Raw genomic sequence first — 16,601 nt, 5'->3', positions numbered from 1 at the left:
AGTTACAGCCACTGCAGCACTTCTGGTCTCACTCAGAGGGGAAAAAAAGATTTTTTTCAGAATTCTTTAGAGGATTTTAAGTGTTTCAAATGCTTTTGCAAGTGTATTAGAATGAGGATTTTTCCTGGCTGGGTTTTTTTCTCATTCTGATTTCCAGACATGAGAATCTCCCTGGGCCTTTGGAATTTTATGGAATTCCCTGAAAAAATGGAGTTACAGCCACTGCAGCACTTCTGGTCTCACTCAGGGGGAAAAAAAGATTTTTTTCAGAATTCTTTAGAGGATTTGAAATGTTTCAGATGCTTTTTCAAGTGTATTAGAATGAGGATTTTTCCTGGCTGGGTTTTTATCTCATCCTGATTTAGCATCAGAATCTCTCTGGGATTTTGGAATTCCATGGAATTCCCTGAAAAATCGAAGGCAGAGCCACTGCAGCACTTCTGGTCTCACTCAGGGGAAAAAAAAGGATTTTTTCCGAATTCTTTAGAGGATTTTTTAGATGCTTTTCCAAAAGTACTGAAATGAGGAATTTTCCTGGCTGGGTTTTTTTCTCATTCTGATTTCCAGACATGAGAATCTCCCTGGGCCTTTGGAATTTTATGGAATTCCCTGAAAAAACTGGAGTTGGAGCCAGTGCTGAACTTTGGGTCTCACTCAGGGGAAAAAAAAAGGATTTTTTTCGAATTATTTAGAGGATTTAAAATGTTTTAGATGTTTTTTCAAAAGTACTGAAATGAGGAATTTTCCTGGCTGGGTTTTTTTCTCATCCTGATTTAGCATCAGAATCTCCCTGGGATTTTGGAATTCCATGGAATTCCCTGAAAAATTGAAGTTATTGAAATTATATTATATTAAATTATTATATTAATTTTAATGAATTTATTAAATTATTTTATTTAAAATTATTTGATTTGTAAATATAAATTAAAAAATAAATCGGTGAAAGAAATAAATTTAAAATAATATAAATAAATATAATAAAAAGAATAATAAATTGATAAAACAAATCGATTTTAAAACAAAAAGAATCAAAAATAAATAGAATAAAACGAATAAAATAGAAATTAATGAAACAAATCAATTTAAAATAAAATAACAGAAATAAAAATAGTAAAAAGAATAAAAATAAATTAATGAAACAATTCAATTTTAAAACATAAAAGATAAATTTAAATTATAAAATAAGATTACTTTATTAAATTATATTAATTATTAATACTAATAATATTGATATATAATAAATATATTAATACATAACAGTATTAATATTAGTATATTAATATTCATTAATTACAATAATATTTATTATTGATAATATATTAAATTATATTAAATAATATCAATTTTATCAAATTATTTTATTTAAATTTATTTTATTTATAAATATAAATTAAAAATAAATTAATGAAACAAATCAAATAAAATAATAGAAATAAATAGAATAAAAGGAATAAAAATAATCAAATTTAATTAATAAAACAAATCGACTTTAAAACAAAAATAATAAAAATAAGTCGAATAGAAAGAATAAAAAAGAAAGTAATGAAACAAATCAATCTTAAAATACTAGAAATAAATAGAATTAAAATCATAAAAACAAATTAACGAAACAAATCCATTTGAAAATTAAATGATAAAAAAAAATAAATTATAAAATAATAAAAATAATAATTTTTTTTTTTTGGAAATAATTTAAATTTCCATGGGCCAGGGGCAGCAGGGCTCTCACCCGATGTGATTTGTCCTGAGGGAAATTTCCAGTTCCCGCAGCACCTGCGTGGATTCCTGCACCCTCCTCCTGAATTTCTGCAAAAACAAAAAACCAGGGCTTAATAAAAATATCAGAAAAATAAAAAATAAAAAATCCCAGCCAGCACCGAGGCACTGAGGAAAGCACAGAAAAATCCCCAAAAATGCACAACTGGAAATGCCACAACTGCCACCAAAACCACGGAAATGGTTCTCTAGAAATAAATAAAATAATAATAAAAATAATAATAAAAACAGTAATTAAAAATGTTTATGCATAAGCATTTCTTTATAAATAAAAGAATAAAATAGTAATAATAATAATAATAGTAAATATATAATAATAATAGTAATAATAAAAATAATAATAAAAATAGTAATTGAAAAAGGTTTATGCATAAGCATTTCTTTATAAATAAAATAAAATAATAAAATCAAATAATGATAAAATAAAATAAAAATAATAAAAAACTGTTTATACATAAACATTTCTTTATAAATAAAATATAATAATAATAAAAATAATAATTTAAAACTCTTTATACATAAGCATTTCTTTATACATAAAATAAAATAATTAAAATAATAATTAAAGAGGTTTATACAGAAACATTTCTTTATAAACCAGGCTTTGGTCCAACATCAAACTTTGTCCTGAAATTTGCAGAAAATGAAAACGAGAAAATGAGAAAATGAGGAAATGAGGAAATGAGGAAATAATGAGGAAATGAGGAAATGAGGAAATGAGAAAATGAGGAGCCAGAGCCAGGGGGGGAATGGAAACCCCAGGATTGGGGGATTCTGGATTGGGGCTGGACTGGGGCACCTTCCATGAGCCATGGGAGCACCATGGGGCAGGACTGGAGGACTGGATGGAGCTGATCCCATGGATGGGAACTGATCCCTATAGATGGAATTGTCACCATGGATGGGAACTGTCACCATGGATGGAATTGTCACCATGGATGGAGCTGATCCCATGGATGGGAATTGTCACCATGGATGGGAATTGTCACCATGGATGGAGCTGATCCCATGGATGGAGATATCCCATGGATGGAGCTGATCCCATGGATGGAGATATCCCATGGATGGAGCTGATCCCATGGATGGAGCTGATCCCATGGATGATGATATCCCATGGATGGAGCTGACCCCATGGATGGAGATATCCCATGGATGGAGCTGACCCCATGGATGGAGCTGACCCCATGGATGGAGCTGATCCCATGGATGGAGCTGATCCCATGGATGGAGATATCCCATGGATGGAGCTGATCCCATGGATGGAGATATCCCATGGATGGAGCTGATCCCATGGATGGAGCTGATCCCATGGATGGAGCTGACCCCATGGATGGAGCTGACCCCATGGATGGAGCTGATCCCATGGATGGAGCTGATCCCCATGGATGGAGATATCCCATGGATGGAGCTGATCCCCATGGATGGAGCTGATCCCCATGGATGATGATATCCCATGGATGGAGCTGACCCCATGGATGGAGATATCCCATGGATGATGATATCCCATGGATGGAGATATCCCATGGATGATGATATCCCATGGATGATGATATCCCATGGATGGAGATATCCCATGGATGGAGATATCCCATGGATGGAGCTGATCCCATGGATGGAGCTGATCCCCATGGATGATGATATCCCATGGATGGAGCTGATCCCATGGATGGAGCTGATCCCATGGATGATGATATCCCATGGATGGAGATATCCCATGGATGGAGCTGATCCCATGGATGATGATATCCCATGGATGGAGATATCCCATGGATGGAGCTGATCCCATGGATGGAGATATCCCATGGATGGAGATATCCCATGGATGGAGCTGATCCCATGGATGGAGCTGACCCCATGGATGGAGCTGACCCATGGATGGAGCTGATCCCATGGATGGAGCTGATCCCATGGATGATGATATCCCATGGATGGAGCTGATCCCCATGGATGGAGCTGATCCCATGGATGATGATATCCCACGGATGGAGCTGATCCCATGGATGGAGCTGATCCCATGGATGGAGCTGATCCCATGGATGAAGATGATCCCATGGACAGTGCCCTCAGCTGCACTGAGCCTCTGCCACCTGAATTCCCAGACCAAATTCCCATTCCCCCTCCCCAGGGCCCGGAGCCCTCAGGCAGGGATGGCTGCACCAGAGCCAGGCCTGGAGCCCAGCTCAGACACAGCCCCAGATCATTTCCATGGCAGCTGCTCCTTGGCTTCCCAAGCTGGAAAAGTGCATCCAATTCCCAATTTCTCCTTGCTGCTCCCTGACACTTCCCAGGCCATTTTTACCAAGCAGGGAGGAGCTGGGCCAGCCTGGCTGGGGAAGGAGGAAGAGGCAGGAGAATTCAGGATGCTCCTCACCTTCCTGGTCACTGCTGGGTCCAGATATCCCTTCAGCTTCTGGATGTAAGTGTGGGGAGGATTCTTCACTTGGAACCTCTCCTGGAAAACAAGGCAGCAATCAACATCAACCATTCTCCTGTGATTTACCCAGGAAACAGAAAATCTGTGCATTGCACAGATATTAAATAATAAATATTCCTGATGCATTCTAGTCCTGAGTGGATGCAAATAAAAGATATTTCAATGGAGCTCGATATTTGTATCAACACTATAAAAAAAACACCTTGAACATTGGGTGGGAATTTTGGATTTTAGCTGCACATCCCTCTGAAGTTCCAGGTTTTTTCTGCTCAGCAGGAGCACGGAGAGGAAGGACAAAGGTCAGGAGAGGAGATTCATGAACCAAAATCCTTTTTAATCACTTGGAAAAAAAAAAAACTTCCAAATGTCCCAGGCTGCTCCAAGCCCCATCCCTGGGCACCGCCAGGGATCCAGGGGCAGCCACAGCAAATCTGGGAATTCCCAATTCCCAAAATCCCATCCATCCCTGTCCCCTGGCACTCCTCAAAGTGAAGAGTTCACTTAATCTCCAATCCCCCCTCAGCCCCAGGTCACAGACTGTGGTGACAAACACCAAAGAGAGCTCTGTCTTCTGACAGCTCTCTGATTTTTCCCTGATTGTTTTCCTGATTTTCCCCTGATTTTCCCAATTTTTTCCTGATTTTCCCCTGATTTTTCCCTGATTTTCCCAATTTTCCCCTGATTTTTCCCTGATTTTTCCCTGATTTCCCTGATTTTTCCCTGATTTTCCCCTGATTTCCCCCTTATTTTCCCCTGATTTTTCCCTGATTTTTCTCTGATTTTCCCTCATTTTCCCCTCATTTTTCCCAATTTTTCCCTGATTTTCCCCTCATTTTCCCCTCATTTTCCCCTGCTTTCCCAGTGTCCAGCTGGGAGTTCATCCCACCAAAGCTGCAATAAAACACGAGTTATTTATTCCATGGCCAGTGTGTTTTGTCCTCACAGCATTCCCCAAAAATTCCTGATCCCCTTTGCATCTTGGAACAACCTGAAGCTTCTCTGCCCCTTTCCCTGGAGAAAAATTCCCAAAATTCCCCATTTTACAGCTGTTATGTGAAACCTCCCTTTATGAGGTCAGGATACAATTCTGCCTGAATTATCCCCAAATTATTCCAGAATGAACAGGAGCTGCTGCCCAGTAACCAGCAGGAACCACAAATTCTCCCTGTCATTATCTTGCTGCTTGCTGGAAAAAAAAAAAAAAATAATCCATCATGGCCAGCAGGAAAAAAAAAAAATAAAATTGCAGGAAAAACTCTTCCCTGAGCTGCTGCAGCCCTGCTGGGAGCTCTGGAAGTCACACAGCACTCCTGATTTTTATTTTTTTTTTTTACAACTGGATTATTTTTTTCCATTCATCTCCACAAAGCTGTGGAAGTCACAGAGAACTCCTGGTTTTCCTTTATTTTTTTTTTTTTTACAACTGGATTTTTTTTCCATTCACCTCCACAAAGCTCTGGAAGTCACAGAGAACTCCTGGTTTTCCTTTATTTTTTTTTTTTTACAACTGGATTTTTTTTCCATTCAAACCTCCACGCAGCTCTGGAATTGGCATTTCCTATTTTATCTAAAAAGCAGCTCAGAAAATGTGAATTTCTTCACTGGGGGATCATCTCTGGGTTCAGGTGACACCAGCAGGGTGTCATGGGGCACACGGGGATTTCCTGGGATCCCAGAGTGGTTTGGGATGCCAAGAAAAGAAAAAAAATTCTCCAATTCCAACAGTGCCTCACCTTCCCTCTCCATTTAATTAATTCCATTAATTCCCCTCTTTTTTTTGGGGGGTTCTCTCTGCTGGCAGAGCTGGGTTCAGTCCAACCCAGCCCCTCAAAAAAAAAAAAAAACTCTTTTTTCTCTCATGGATTAATTTCTCTTCCCAATTAATCAATCCCTGCCTGCTGAAGTGACAGCAGCTTCTCCTCAATCTCCAGTTTTAATTGCCTGGAATCCTCAAATTTTAATATTTAAAGAGCCTCAAGGAGCACAATGAGCAGCCTGGGATGCAGCTACTGGATGGTTTTGGTTTGTTTTCTTCCAACCTGGCTGCAATTCTACATTTATGGAATAATCCCTGCAGCAACTTGCTTCAAAAAAAAACAAAAAAAACCCCAAAAAACCTGCTGCTGGTTCCTTTGGAGTGGAATAATTTGGGTTAAAGGACTCTCAGGAAATGATCCATGAACTGCAATGCTCTCACCTGAGGAGTGACCAAAAACCACTCGTGGCAAACATCTCCAAAGCTTGAAAACATTTTAAAGCCCGTTCAAATGGTTGGATTTTTGGGGTTTTTTTTTTGTTTTTTTTTGGTTTTTTTGCCCTTTGCTGGCTGTGGTTTCTGCTGGGTTTATCCAGCTCAGTGGTTTTTTATTAGAGGCTGATTAAGAAGCTGTGCAGGGAGGGCTGGATTCTGGTCACCCTCTTCCCAAAAATCTCCCTGGGATGTGGCAATGGAAGCTGGTTCTGGATCCTCCTGGAAGCCACTGGAATTCTCTCATGGGAGCATCCCAGCAGCCACATTGCCAAGGCACTGCTGGGCCTTCAAAACCACCATGAAAGGGTTAAAATTCCCTGCTGGGCCTTCAAAACCATGAATAAAGAGTTAAAATTCTCTGCTGTGCCTCCAAATCCATAAATAAAGAGTTAAAATTCCCTGCTCTGCCTTCAAATCCATAAATAAAGAGTTAAAATTCCCTGTTCTGCCTTCAAATCCATAAAAAAGGGTTAAAATTCCCTGCTGGGCCTTCAAATCCATAAATAAAGAGTTAAAATTCTCTGCTCTGCTTTCAAATGCATCAATAAAGAGTTAAAATTCTCTTCTCTGCCTTCAAATCCATAAATAAAGAGTTAAAATTCTCTGCTCTCCCTTCAAATCCATAAATAAAGAGTTAAAATTCCCTGCTCTGCCTTCAAATCCATAAATAAAGAGTTAAAATTCTCTTCTCTTCCTTCAAATCCATAAATAAAGAGTTAAAATTCTCTCTTCTGCCTTCAAATCCATAAAAAAGAGTTAAAATTCTCTGTTCTGCCTCCAAATCCATAAATAAAGAGTTAAAATTCCCTGCTCTGCCTGCAAATCCATAAATAAAGAGTTAAAATTCTCTTCTCTGCCTCCAAATCCATCACTAAAGAGTTAAAATTCTCTGCTTTTTTTTTCCTGTCAGCTCCTCCCCTCCACTTCTGGCAATTCCCACCCACTCCTTGGCCAGCTCAGCTTCCAAACTCAGCATTCTTTAACACCAAAAAAAAAATAAAAAATAAAATAAAAAAGTCCCAAAATCCAGAGCGGAGCAGCCAAACTTTGCTCAGCAAATCCTGGGGGGTGACATCACGACTGGGACTGAGCCTTTCAGACACAACAAAAAATCCTAAATCCTGCTGAAATCTTGGGGTTTTTTTGTTGTTTTTTTTTTTGTTTGTTTCTTTGTTTTTTTAATCTCGGCTCCAGCATTGTCTGCAGGCTGAAAGGACACAGAGCAGCAGTGACTCCACAGTGCCTTTGGCAGCCACCTCCAAAAAATCCAGCTCCATTCCCAAGGATAAAGGAGAAGTTTTTTTGGGGTTTTTTTGGGGTTTTTTTTGGCTTGGAGAATCCCTGAGGAGTGGTGGTGTAAGGCAGGATGGAACAGCACAGGGTGAGCTGGGCACAGAACTTCCCTTTGAGGGAGGGGGGAAAAACGGGGAGAATTAAATTGATTTTATTGATTAGGAAACTGGGATTAAATCCTGAGAGGGATTTGGATGCAGGGAATGGATTCCCAGTGCCAGAGGGCAGGGCTGGATGGGATATTGGGAATTGGGAATTCCCAGATTTGCTGTGGCTGCCCCTGGATCCCTGGAAATGTCCCAGGCCAGGCTGGAATAACCTGGGACAGTGGGAAATGTCCCTGCCCATGGCAGGGGTGACACTGAACCAACCCAAACCATTCCCTGATTCCATAATCCAGGGGAAAATCCTGGATGTAGGATCCCAACACCTCTCCTGTGCCTCTTCCACCCCGAATTTTCACTTTCTTTTCCAGATACACAAAAAAAAAAACCCAAAAAAAGGAGGCTGGGGGGGCTTTCCTGCAGCAGCCAGGAGGAACTGCTGGATTTGTGCCCTTCCCCTTCCACGTGATCCCACAAAGAACCCGACACATCTCCTGATCCCTGGAAAATCCATTCATCCCAGAAATAGGAAATTGGGGCTTTGCCAACAACCCTCGGCTCCCAAAACCACTCAGGGCATTCTTCTGCATTAGCACGTGTGTTACTGTCATTATTCTCATTATTGTCATTATTCTCATTAATTATTCTCATTATTCTCACTATCCTGGCTGAGCTGTTTCATTCCTGGGATTCACAGATGTTGGGGAAGCCCCCGTGCATCCCATTTGGGATCACAAAAGCCAAGGGTTGGGATCAGTGGGGAAGGAGTTGGGGGAGCAGAGACTCAAACACATCATGGACAGAATTCCCCATGTCCCACACACCCAGAGGGGCTGATCCCATCCCATCCCAGCCCATCCCATTGCCAGCAGCAGGACAATGTGTCACTCTGGGAGTGTCCCTATGGGATGAGGTGACAGCAGCTGCTCATCCCTGCACTCCTGAGGAGCAGAGGGATCCAATCCCCCAGGATTCATGTGCTGCCAAAGCTGGACCCAGCTGCTGCTCCCAGCCCATCCCAGTGATCCCAGCCCATCCCAGTGATCCCAGCCCATCCCAGTGATCCCAGCCCAGTGATCCCAGTGATCCCAGCGATCCCATCCCAGTGATCCCATCCCATCCCACTGCTCCCAGCCCATCCCAGTGATCCCAGCCCAGCCCATCCCACTGATCCCATCCCATCCCAGTGATCCCATCCCATAGATCCAACCCCATTAATCCCATCTCATCCCAACCCATCATCCCATCCCATCCCATCCCAGTGACCCCATCCCATCCCATCCCATCCTATCCCAGTGATCCCATCCCATTCCATCCCATCCCATTAATCCCATCCCACTGATCCCATCCCTGGATCCCTGGATCCCATCCCATTGATCCCATCCCATAGATCCAACCCCATTAATCCCATTAATCCCATCCCACTGATCCCATCCCTGGATCCCTGGATCCCATCCCATTCCTGGATCCCTGGATCCCATCCCATTGATCCCATCTCATGGATCCCATCCCATAGATCCAACCCCATTAATCCCATTAATCCCATCCCACTGATCCCATCCCATCCCATCCCTGGATCCCATCCCAGGGGTGCTGAGCCTTTCCCAATCCCAGATCACTGAGCCTTCATCTCCATCCTCTCCATCCCTGCTGCTCTGATCCTCCCTGAGCCTCCTGTCACCTCCCAGGCCCCCTCACCTGACCCAGCCCATGAACGAAGCCACCAATGTCCCAAAATCCTCCTGCATTCCCTGAATCCCAGCATTTCCCAGCCCCTGGGTGGGGCACATTCCCTGGAATGCCCCGTGGTTTTCCCAACATTGTGTTTCCCTCAAACCAGAGCTCCTGCAGCTCATAAAAAGTGATGGAAAATCCTTGGCAGGAACCCCCAGGATCTCTGCTGGGGTCAGTGGCACCACAAAGGTTCCCTGGGAATGTGCTGAGGAAAAAAAATCTGGAAATTCCACCGAGGAATTTGTGACAAAAAAAAAAAAAATTAAAAAAAAAATAAAGGCACAGCACCCCCCAAGCAGCCTGCTCCCCACTCAGCCCTTCTTCACCTGCACCCATGGGTGCCAAGGGCAGAGCTCACAGCCTGTGACACCCCTAAATTCCCCATCCTGTCCCTATATTATAAAATCCCAAATTCCAAACCCTTCACCATGTGCAATCACACACTTCTATTTAACTCCACACCCGTGATTTTAACTCCATCACTCCAATCTGGAAACTTCTCCAAGGCCTCAGATCAAAAGCAGTGTTCTCCTGGGGAGGGGGGTCAGTGCCAGAAAGCACAGAAAGCTCAAAAAAATCCCAAATTTCTGAGATCCAACATCAGCCCTGTGAGAAACACCAGCGGCACAAACCATGGAATGACAGAACCCAGGATGGATTGGGCTTATCCCTGCAAGGCTCCAGGAGGAACGAGTGCCTGAAACTCGTGGGAACAGAGATGGAAGGTCCTGCTCAGCCCAGGCAGCTCCCAGATGTTCTCCAGATGTTGCTCACCTGGTCACAGATGAGCTCCCACTTCTTCTCGTTGTCGTACTGGCGCAGCAGCCGGGCTTTGTCGGGGGGCAGGTTCATGGCATTCTGTGCAGAGACAAAACATTGTCAGGGACCAACACCTGCAGCAAACCCAGCCAGCCTGGGAATTTTTTTTTCCCCTGTGGATTCCTGATGCCAGAGCTGCTCGGTTCTGTAGCCGTAGGAAGGGATTTTAACCCTTTAAGATGCTCAGCTCCATGGGGGTCTGTCATGACAGGAAGAAAGAGCCGAGTTTATTCACAAACACACTTGGGTTTATAGCAGGACTGCAACTCCCAGAGCAGAGAAAAGGAGATTGGTTCAGAGAGAAGACACCCCATGGCCAGGGCCTGGGCACACACCACAACAGGGCTTCTATCTTTGGTATTAATTCCTTTTTATTGTCACCAAATTATCACCCTGGCAGAAATTCTCCCTGGCCTTGAGCTGGGCTGGGAACAGAGCTGAGAAGCTCCAGCCTGGAATATTTTCCAGGCTGTAATTTTCTTACTTTCTCAATGTGTGTCCCACACAGTTCCCTCTCCGTGTTGGTTTTGGCCCCAGAGGTGCTGGTGAATCCCAGAGCACCCAAGGGCACAGCTGGGACACACGAGGTGAGCGACTCAGGGCCAGCCCCGAGCTCCAGTTTTTGGGGTTTTAGGGTAAAATTGCTCCCTGTGAGGGTGGGGAGGGGCTGTGGGTGCCCCTGAATCCCTGCAGGTGTCCATTGGGGCTGGGAACTGTCCCTGCCCACGGGATGAGCTTTGATGTCCCTTCCAACCCCGACGATTTTTTGGATTCTGTGCCCACCCAGCAGAGAGCACAGGATCCCCTGAGCTGCCCCAGCACAGGAGCCCCTCTGTGCCCCAGCCAGGTCCTGTTCCCTTCCCCAGAGCACATTCCTGAGGGAAACACTCCCCCTGGGGCTGCAGGACACTCCTCTCCCCCCAGGACCCTGGAATTCCATTTCACTTCACTCCAGCAGCTTCCCGGGCTGGAAAAGTCACCACGTGCCACCTTATCTGGATGAGTGACACAGATCCTGGAGTCAGGATTGCTGCTGCCCCACCCCAGAGATCCCAGTCCCACCAGTGAGTGACAGCAAGGGCAGAGGCAGCAATTCCTGATCCCGGTCCTGCCTGGCCCCTTTGATGTGAGCTCCCCTTCCAGGACAGCTTTCCCAAGAGCCCTGACCAGGAATGTGCAGCAGAACTGGGCTGGTGCTCCTGGAGAACCCAGGAACACCTGGAGAGAACCCAGAACACCTGGAGAGAACCCAGGAATACCTGGAGAGAACCCAGAACACCTGGAGAGAGCCCAGAACACCTGGAGAGAACCCAGGAATACCTGGAGAGAGCCCAGGAGCACCTGGAGAGAGCCCAGAACACCTGGAGAGAACCCAGGAACTCAGGATGGAACCCAGAACACCTGGACAGAACCCAGGAACACCTGGAGAGAACCCAGAATACCTGGATGGAACCGAGGAACAACTGAACCCAGAATCACAGGATGGAACCCAGAACACCTGGATGGAACCCAGGAACACCTGGAGAGAACCCAGGAACTCAGGATGGAACCCAAGATCACAGGATGGAACCCAGAACACCTGGAGAGAACCCAGAACACCTGGATGGAACTGAGGAACACCTGAACCCAGAATCACAGGATGGAACCCAGGAACTCAGGATGGAACCCAGGATCACTGGATGGAATCCAAAATACCTGGATGGAACCAGAACACCTGGATGGAACCAGAACACCTGGAGAGCTCTGCAAACCCCAGGTCTGGAAGGGATCCAGCTCAGCCTGGCTGAGCACAGCAAGGCCAAGGGATGGGTGGAAAATCTGCCCAGCACCTCCAGCTGGAATTCCCAGACTGGCCCCAGTTCACCCCTGGGGACCACTGGCCTCTGGCACTCCATTCCCAGTGGCACTGGACACAACCATAAATCAGGAATCGATAAATCAGAGTTTAGGATCAAAATCCCACTCCAGGAACACCTTCCCAAGATGTGACACACAGCCTCCACATTTATTCCAGGATAAATATTCCAGGATAAATAATCCAGAATATAAACATTCCAGGACATAAATAATCCAGGGTAATAATCCAGGATATAAATATTCCAGGGTATAAATATTCCAGGACATAAATATTCCAGGATGAATCCCCCAGGCTGTCCCGGGGATCCCTGGAACCATCTCAGATCCATCCTCTGCCCACCCTTCCTTCGTTCCCATCCCAGGGAAGGGAAGGATGAGGACCAGCAGCACCTGGAAAATGAGAATTTCAGGAAGGTCCTGGCAGGATCTCAAGTGCCCAGGGTGATTCTGTGCCAGTCTTGGTGGCACTGGACAGAACAATAAATCAGGAATCGATAAATCAGAGTTTAGGATCAAAATCCCACTCCAGGAACACCTTCCCAAGCTGTGACACACAGCCTCCACATTTATTCCAGGATAAATATTCCAGGATATAAATATTCCAGGATATAAATAATCCAGAATATAAATATTCCAGGATATAAATAATCCAGGATATAAATATTCCAGGATGAATCCCCCAGGCTGTCCCGGGCATCCCTGGAACCATCCCAGATCCATCCTCTGCCCAGCCTTCCTTCGTTCCCATCCCAGGGAAGGGAAGATGAGGGACAAGGACAAGTTGGGATCAGCCAACCAGCACAGCTGGATCCTGCACAGCCTGACCCTGCACAGCTGGATCTGCACAGCTGGATCTGCACAGCTGGATCCTGCACAGCTGGATCCTGCACAGCTGGATCCTGCACACCTGGATCTGCACAGCTGGATCCTGCACAGCTGGACCCTGCACACCTGGATCCTGCACAGCTGGACCCTGCACATCTGGATCCTGCACACCTGGACCCTGCACACCTGGACCCTGCACACCTGGATCTGCACAGCTGGATCCTGCACACCTGGACCCTGCACAGCTGGACCCTGCACAGCTGGATCCTGCACGCCTGGATCCTGCACAGCTGGATCTGCACACCTGGATTCTGCACAGCTGGATCCTGCACAGCTGGATCCTGCACAGCTGGATCTCACAGCTGGACCCTGCACAGCTGGATCTGCACACCTGGATCTGCACAGCTGGATCTCACAGCTGGACCCTGCACAGCTGGATCTGCACACCTGGATCTGCACAGCTGGATGTGCACAGCTGGATCTGCTGCCCCTGCCAGAGCATCCAGCTCAGGTCCCCACTGCCCCCACTCTGGGCTGCCAGGATGGGGCTGGGCCTTCCTTCAGCACAGGAGCAGATGGCAAAGCTGGGGGGAGCACAGGGACACCCCAAAATATTCCACTGCTGAAAAGGTAAAAATAAAACCAGAGTGCAACAAGGAAATTGAGCTGGTTTTAACCTTGGGCAAAGGCTGGCTCCATCCAAACCGGCAGAGCCTCCAATTCCGGGTTTGGGGGCTAAAGAAAATCTCGTTTGTGGATTGATGTGCAGGGTTTGGGCACCAACACCACCACTGTGGCCTGGCTCTGTCCCTGCTCTCACACATGTCCTGCTGTCCCTTTCCATGGGGACAGGGCACTGCTGGTGGCCACCCCTGGGGGCAAAGAGCTCCCGCAGGCAGGGAAATAAAAATTCAAAAATTACCCAGGGCAAGTGCTGGAACACATTCCAAATAAATGGCACCAGCAGGTGCCCCCAGGGGACACCTGCAGCCCAGGTGACACCTGCAGCCCAGGGGACACCTGCAGCCCAGGGGACACCTGCAGCCCAGGGGACACCTGCAGCCCAGGGGACACCAGCACCAAACTCCAGTGCCAGTGGTGGGATGGCTGAGCTCTGCTTTCCCCAAATTATTCCTCCTTTTCCTCTGGATTAAAAGGCCCCAGTGCTTTGGAAAACCAGCAACTCCACTGGCTCAAAAGCATGAGCAATGCTAATTAACAGCACTGCTAATTAAGAGCATTGGTAATTAATAGCATTGCTAATTAATAGCATCAGGATCTTACTGATTGTGTCAACTTCGAGTTTTTTATTAATGAATCCTGGTATTAATTGTGCTGAGAATGAGCACCTCCTGATCCATGTTCATGTTCCCATGAACAGCCCTGGATGGGTCAGCCAGGAGGAGGGAGAGAATTCCAGGAGGAATGTCAGAATTCCAATAGAAATGTCAGAATTCCAATAGAAATTCAGAATTTCAGGAGGAATGTCAGAATTCCAATAGAAATTCAGAATTTCAGGAGGAATGTCAGAATTCCAATAGAAATGACAGAATTCCAATAGAAATGTCAGAATTCCAATAGAAATGTCAGAATTCCAGGAGGAATATCAGAATTTAGGGCCCCTAAAACAGCCCTTCATATTCTCCTGGAATATTCCTGGAATATTTTTCATCCCAACTTTTCCCCTTCCATGTCCTGGATCCCCTCAGGTCCACTGAGATGCACGTGAGCAATCACAGATCCCGAATTTAAGATTTTTTTATTTTATTTTTTTTTCCCAAAAGGATGAGCTCCCCTCCCTTCAGCAGGTCCCTTCATGCTGTGGAAGCTTCTCCTGCCCTTCCCTAAGGATCCATTGGTATTTTTAGATCAAAGACCAATTTAATAATTTAAAAAAAAAAAAAAAAAAAAAAAAAAAACAGGAGAGGAGAGGGAGGATTAGAACAATAAGTTAATTTAATTTTAGCCCAGCCTGGATTCCTCATAAAGTCAGGGAACTTGGAGCTGGCTTCCCTTGCCCCTGGTTTTCCTAAATAAACACCCTGGAGCAGGGCTGGGAGCAGCACAGAAAATCACAGAAAAAATTGCAATTTAATGTTCTGGGTTTTGCTGCCTCACTGCTCACAAATTTCACGGCACCTTTTGGAAATTTTTTTTTTTTTTTTTTTTTTTTTTTAAGTGTTGAAGGATCCAAGATTAGCCAAGAACGAGGCATGAGGATTTCAGGGAATGCAGGTGGCCCTGAGCAAACACCTCTGCTGCCTTCCTTTGCTGTGCCCCAATTCCTAATTAATACATCATCAATCCCAAATTCATTTAAAAATCAATTCCAAATTCATTCAACATCAATCCCAAATCATTTAAAAATCAATTCCAAATTCATTCAACATCAATCCCAAATTCATTAAAAATCAATTTAAATTCATCCAAAATCAATTTAAATTCATCCAAAATCAATTCCAAATCATTCAACATCAGTTCCAAATTCACTCAAAATCAATTCAAAATTTATCCAACATCAATTCCAAATTCATTTAAAAATCAATTCCAAATTCATTCAACATCAGTTCCAAATCCATCCAAAACCAATTCCAAATTCATCCAAAATCAATTCCAAATTCATCCAACATCAGTTCCAAATCCATTCCAAATTAAATTCAAAATTCACTCAAAATCAATTCAAAATTTATCCAACATCAATTCCAAATTCATCCAAAATCAATTCCCAATTCATCAACATCAATTCCATATTCACCCAAAATCAATTCCAAATTGATTTAAAAATCAATTCCAAATTCGTCCACAATCAATTCCAAATAAATCCAAAATCAATTCCAAATTCATTTAAAAATCAATTCCAAATTCATCCAAAATCAATTCCAAATTCATCCAAAATCAATTCCAAATTCACCCAAAATCAATTCCAAATTCATCCAAAATCAACTCCAAATAAATCCAAAATCAATTCCAAATTCGTCCAGAATCAATTCCAAATTCATTTAAAAATCAGTTCCTAATTCATCCAAATCAATTCCAAATTCATCCAAAATCAACTCCAAATAAATCCAAAATCAGTTCCAAATTGATCCACATCCATTCCAAATTTATCCAAAACCAATTCCAAATTCACCTAAAATTAATTCCAAATTAATCCAAAATCCATTCAAAATTTATCCAAAATCAATTCCTGATTAATCCAAAATCAATTCCAAATAAATCCAAATCAATTCCAAATCCACCCCCACGTCCTTCCTGCTCCTGCTCCCTCCTCCTGGACCTGGATATTTTAGAGATGTCAGAGCCAGGAATGGATTTTCCATAAGTTTCCCTGGATCTGGGAGGGTTTAAATTTTATTTCTTTGATTTTCCCTGGATCTGAGAGGATCTAAACCTTATTTATTTTGAGTTTCCCTGGATCTGAGGGGGTTTTATCCCCATTTTCCTTGGATTTCCATGGATCTCAGGGTGGGTAACCCCAATTTTCCTTGATTTTCTCTGGATCTGGGAA

General features: G+C 44.0%; 1 protein-coding gene across 8 annotated transcripts in view; it reads right to left on the bottom strand.

Moving 5' to 3' along the window:
- Positions 1-16,601, bottom strand: part of FMNL2 (formin like 2) — a 117,912-nt gene that overhangs the window by 56,067 nt on the left and 45,244 nt on the right. For all 8 annotated transcript variants that reach the window (XR_015804933.1, XM_088168441.1, XM_088168444.1 and 5 more), the window contains exons 2-4: positions 10,367-10,450; positions 4,148-4,228; positions 1,730-1,806 (exon numbers count right to left, since the gene is read on the bottom strand). Coding sequence is in view for 7 of the 8 variants with exons in the window: in XM_088168441.1 (XP_088024567.1) it covers positions 1,730-1,806; positions 4,148-4,228; positions 10,367-10,450 (242 nt within the window). In the remaining variant the exon portion in view is untranslated. The remainder of the gene's footprint in view (positions 1-1,729; positions 1,807-4,147; positions 4,229-10,366; positions 10,451-16,601) is intronic.

This window comes from Sturnus vulgaris, chromosome 7 (assembly GCF_052056855.1).
Source record: "Sturnus vulgaris isolate bStuVul1 chromosome 7, bStuVul1.hap1, whole genome shotgun sequence".
NCBI classification, from domain to species: Eukaryota; Metazoa; Chordata; class Aves; order Passeriformes; family Sturnidae; genus Sturnus; species Sturnus vulgaris.
This window is presented reverse-complemented; position numbering and strand designations above follow the sequence as displayed.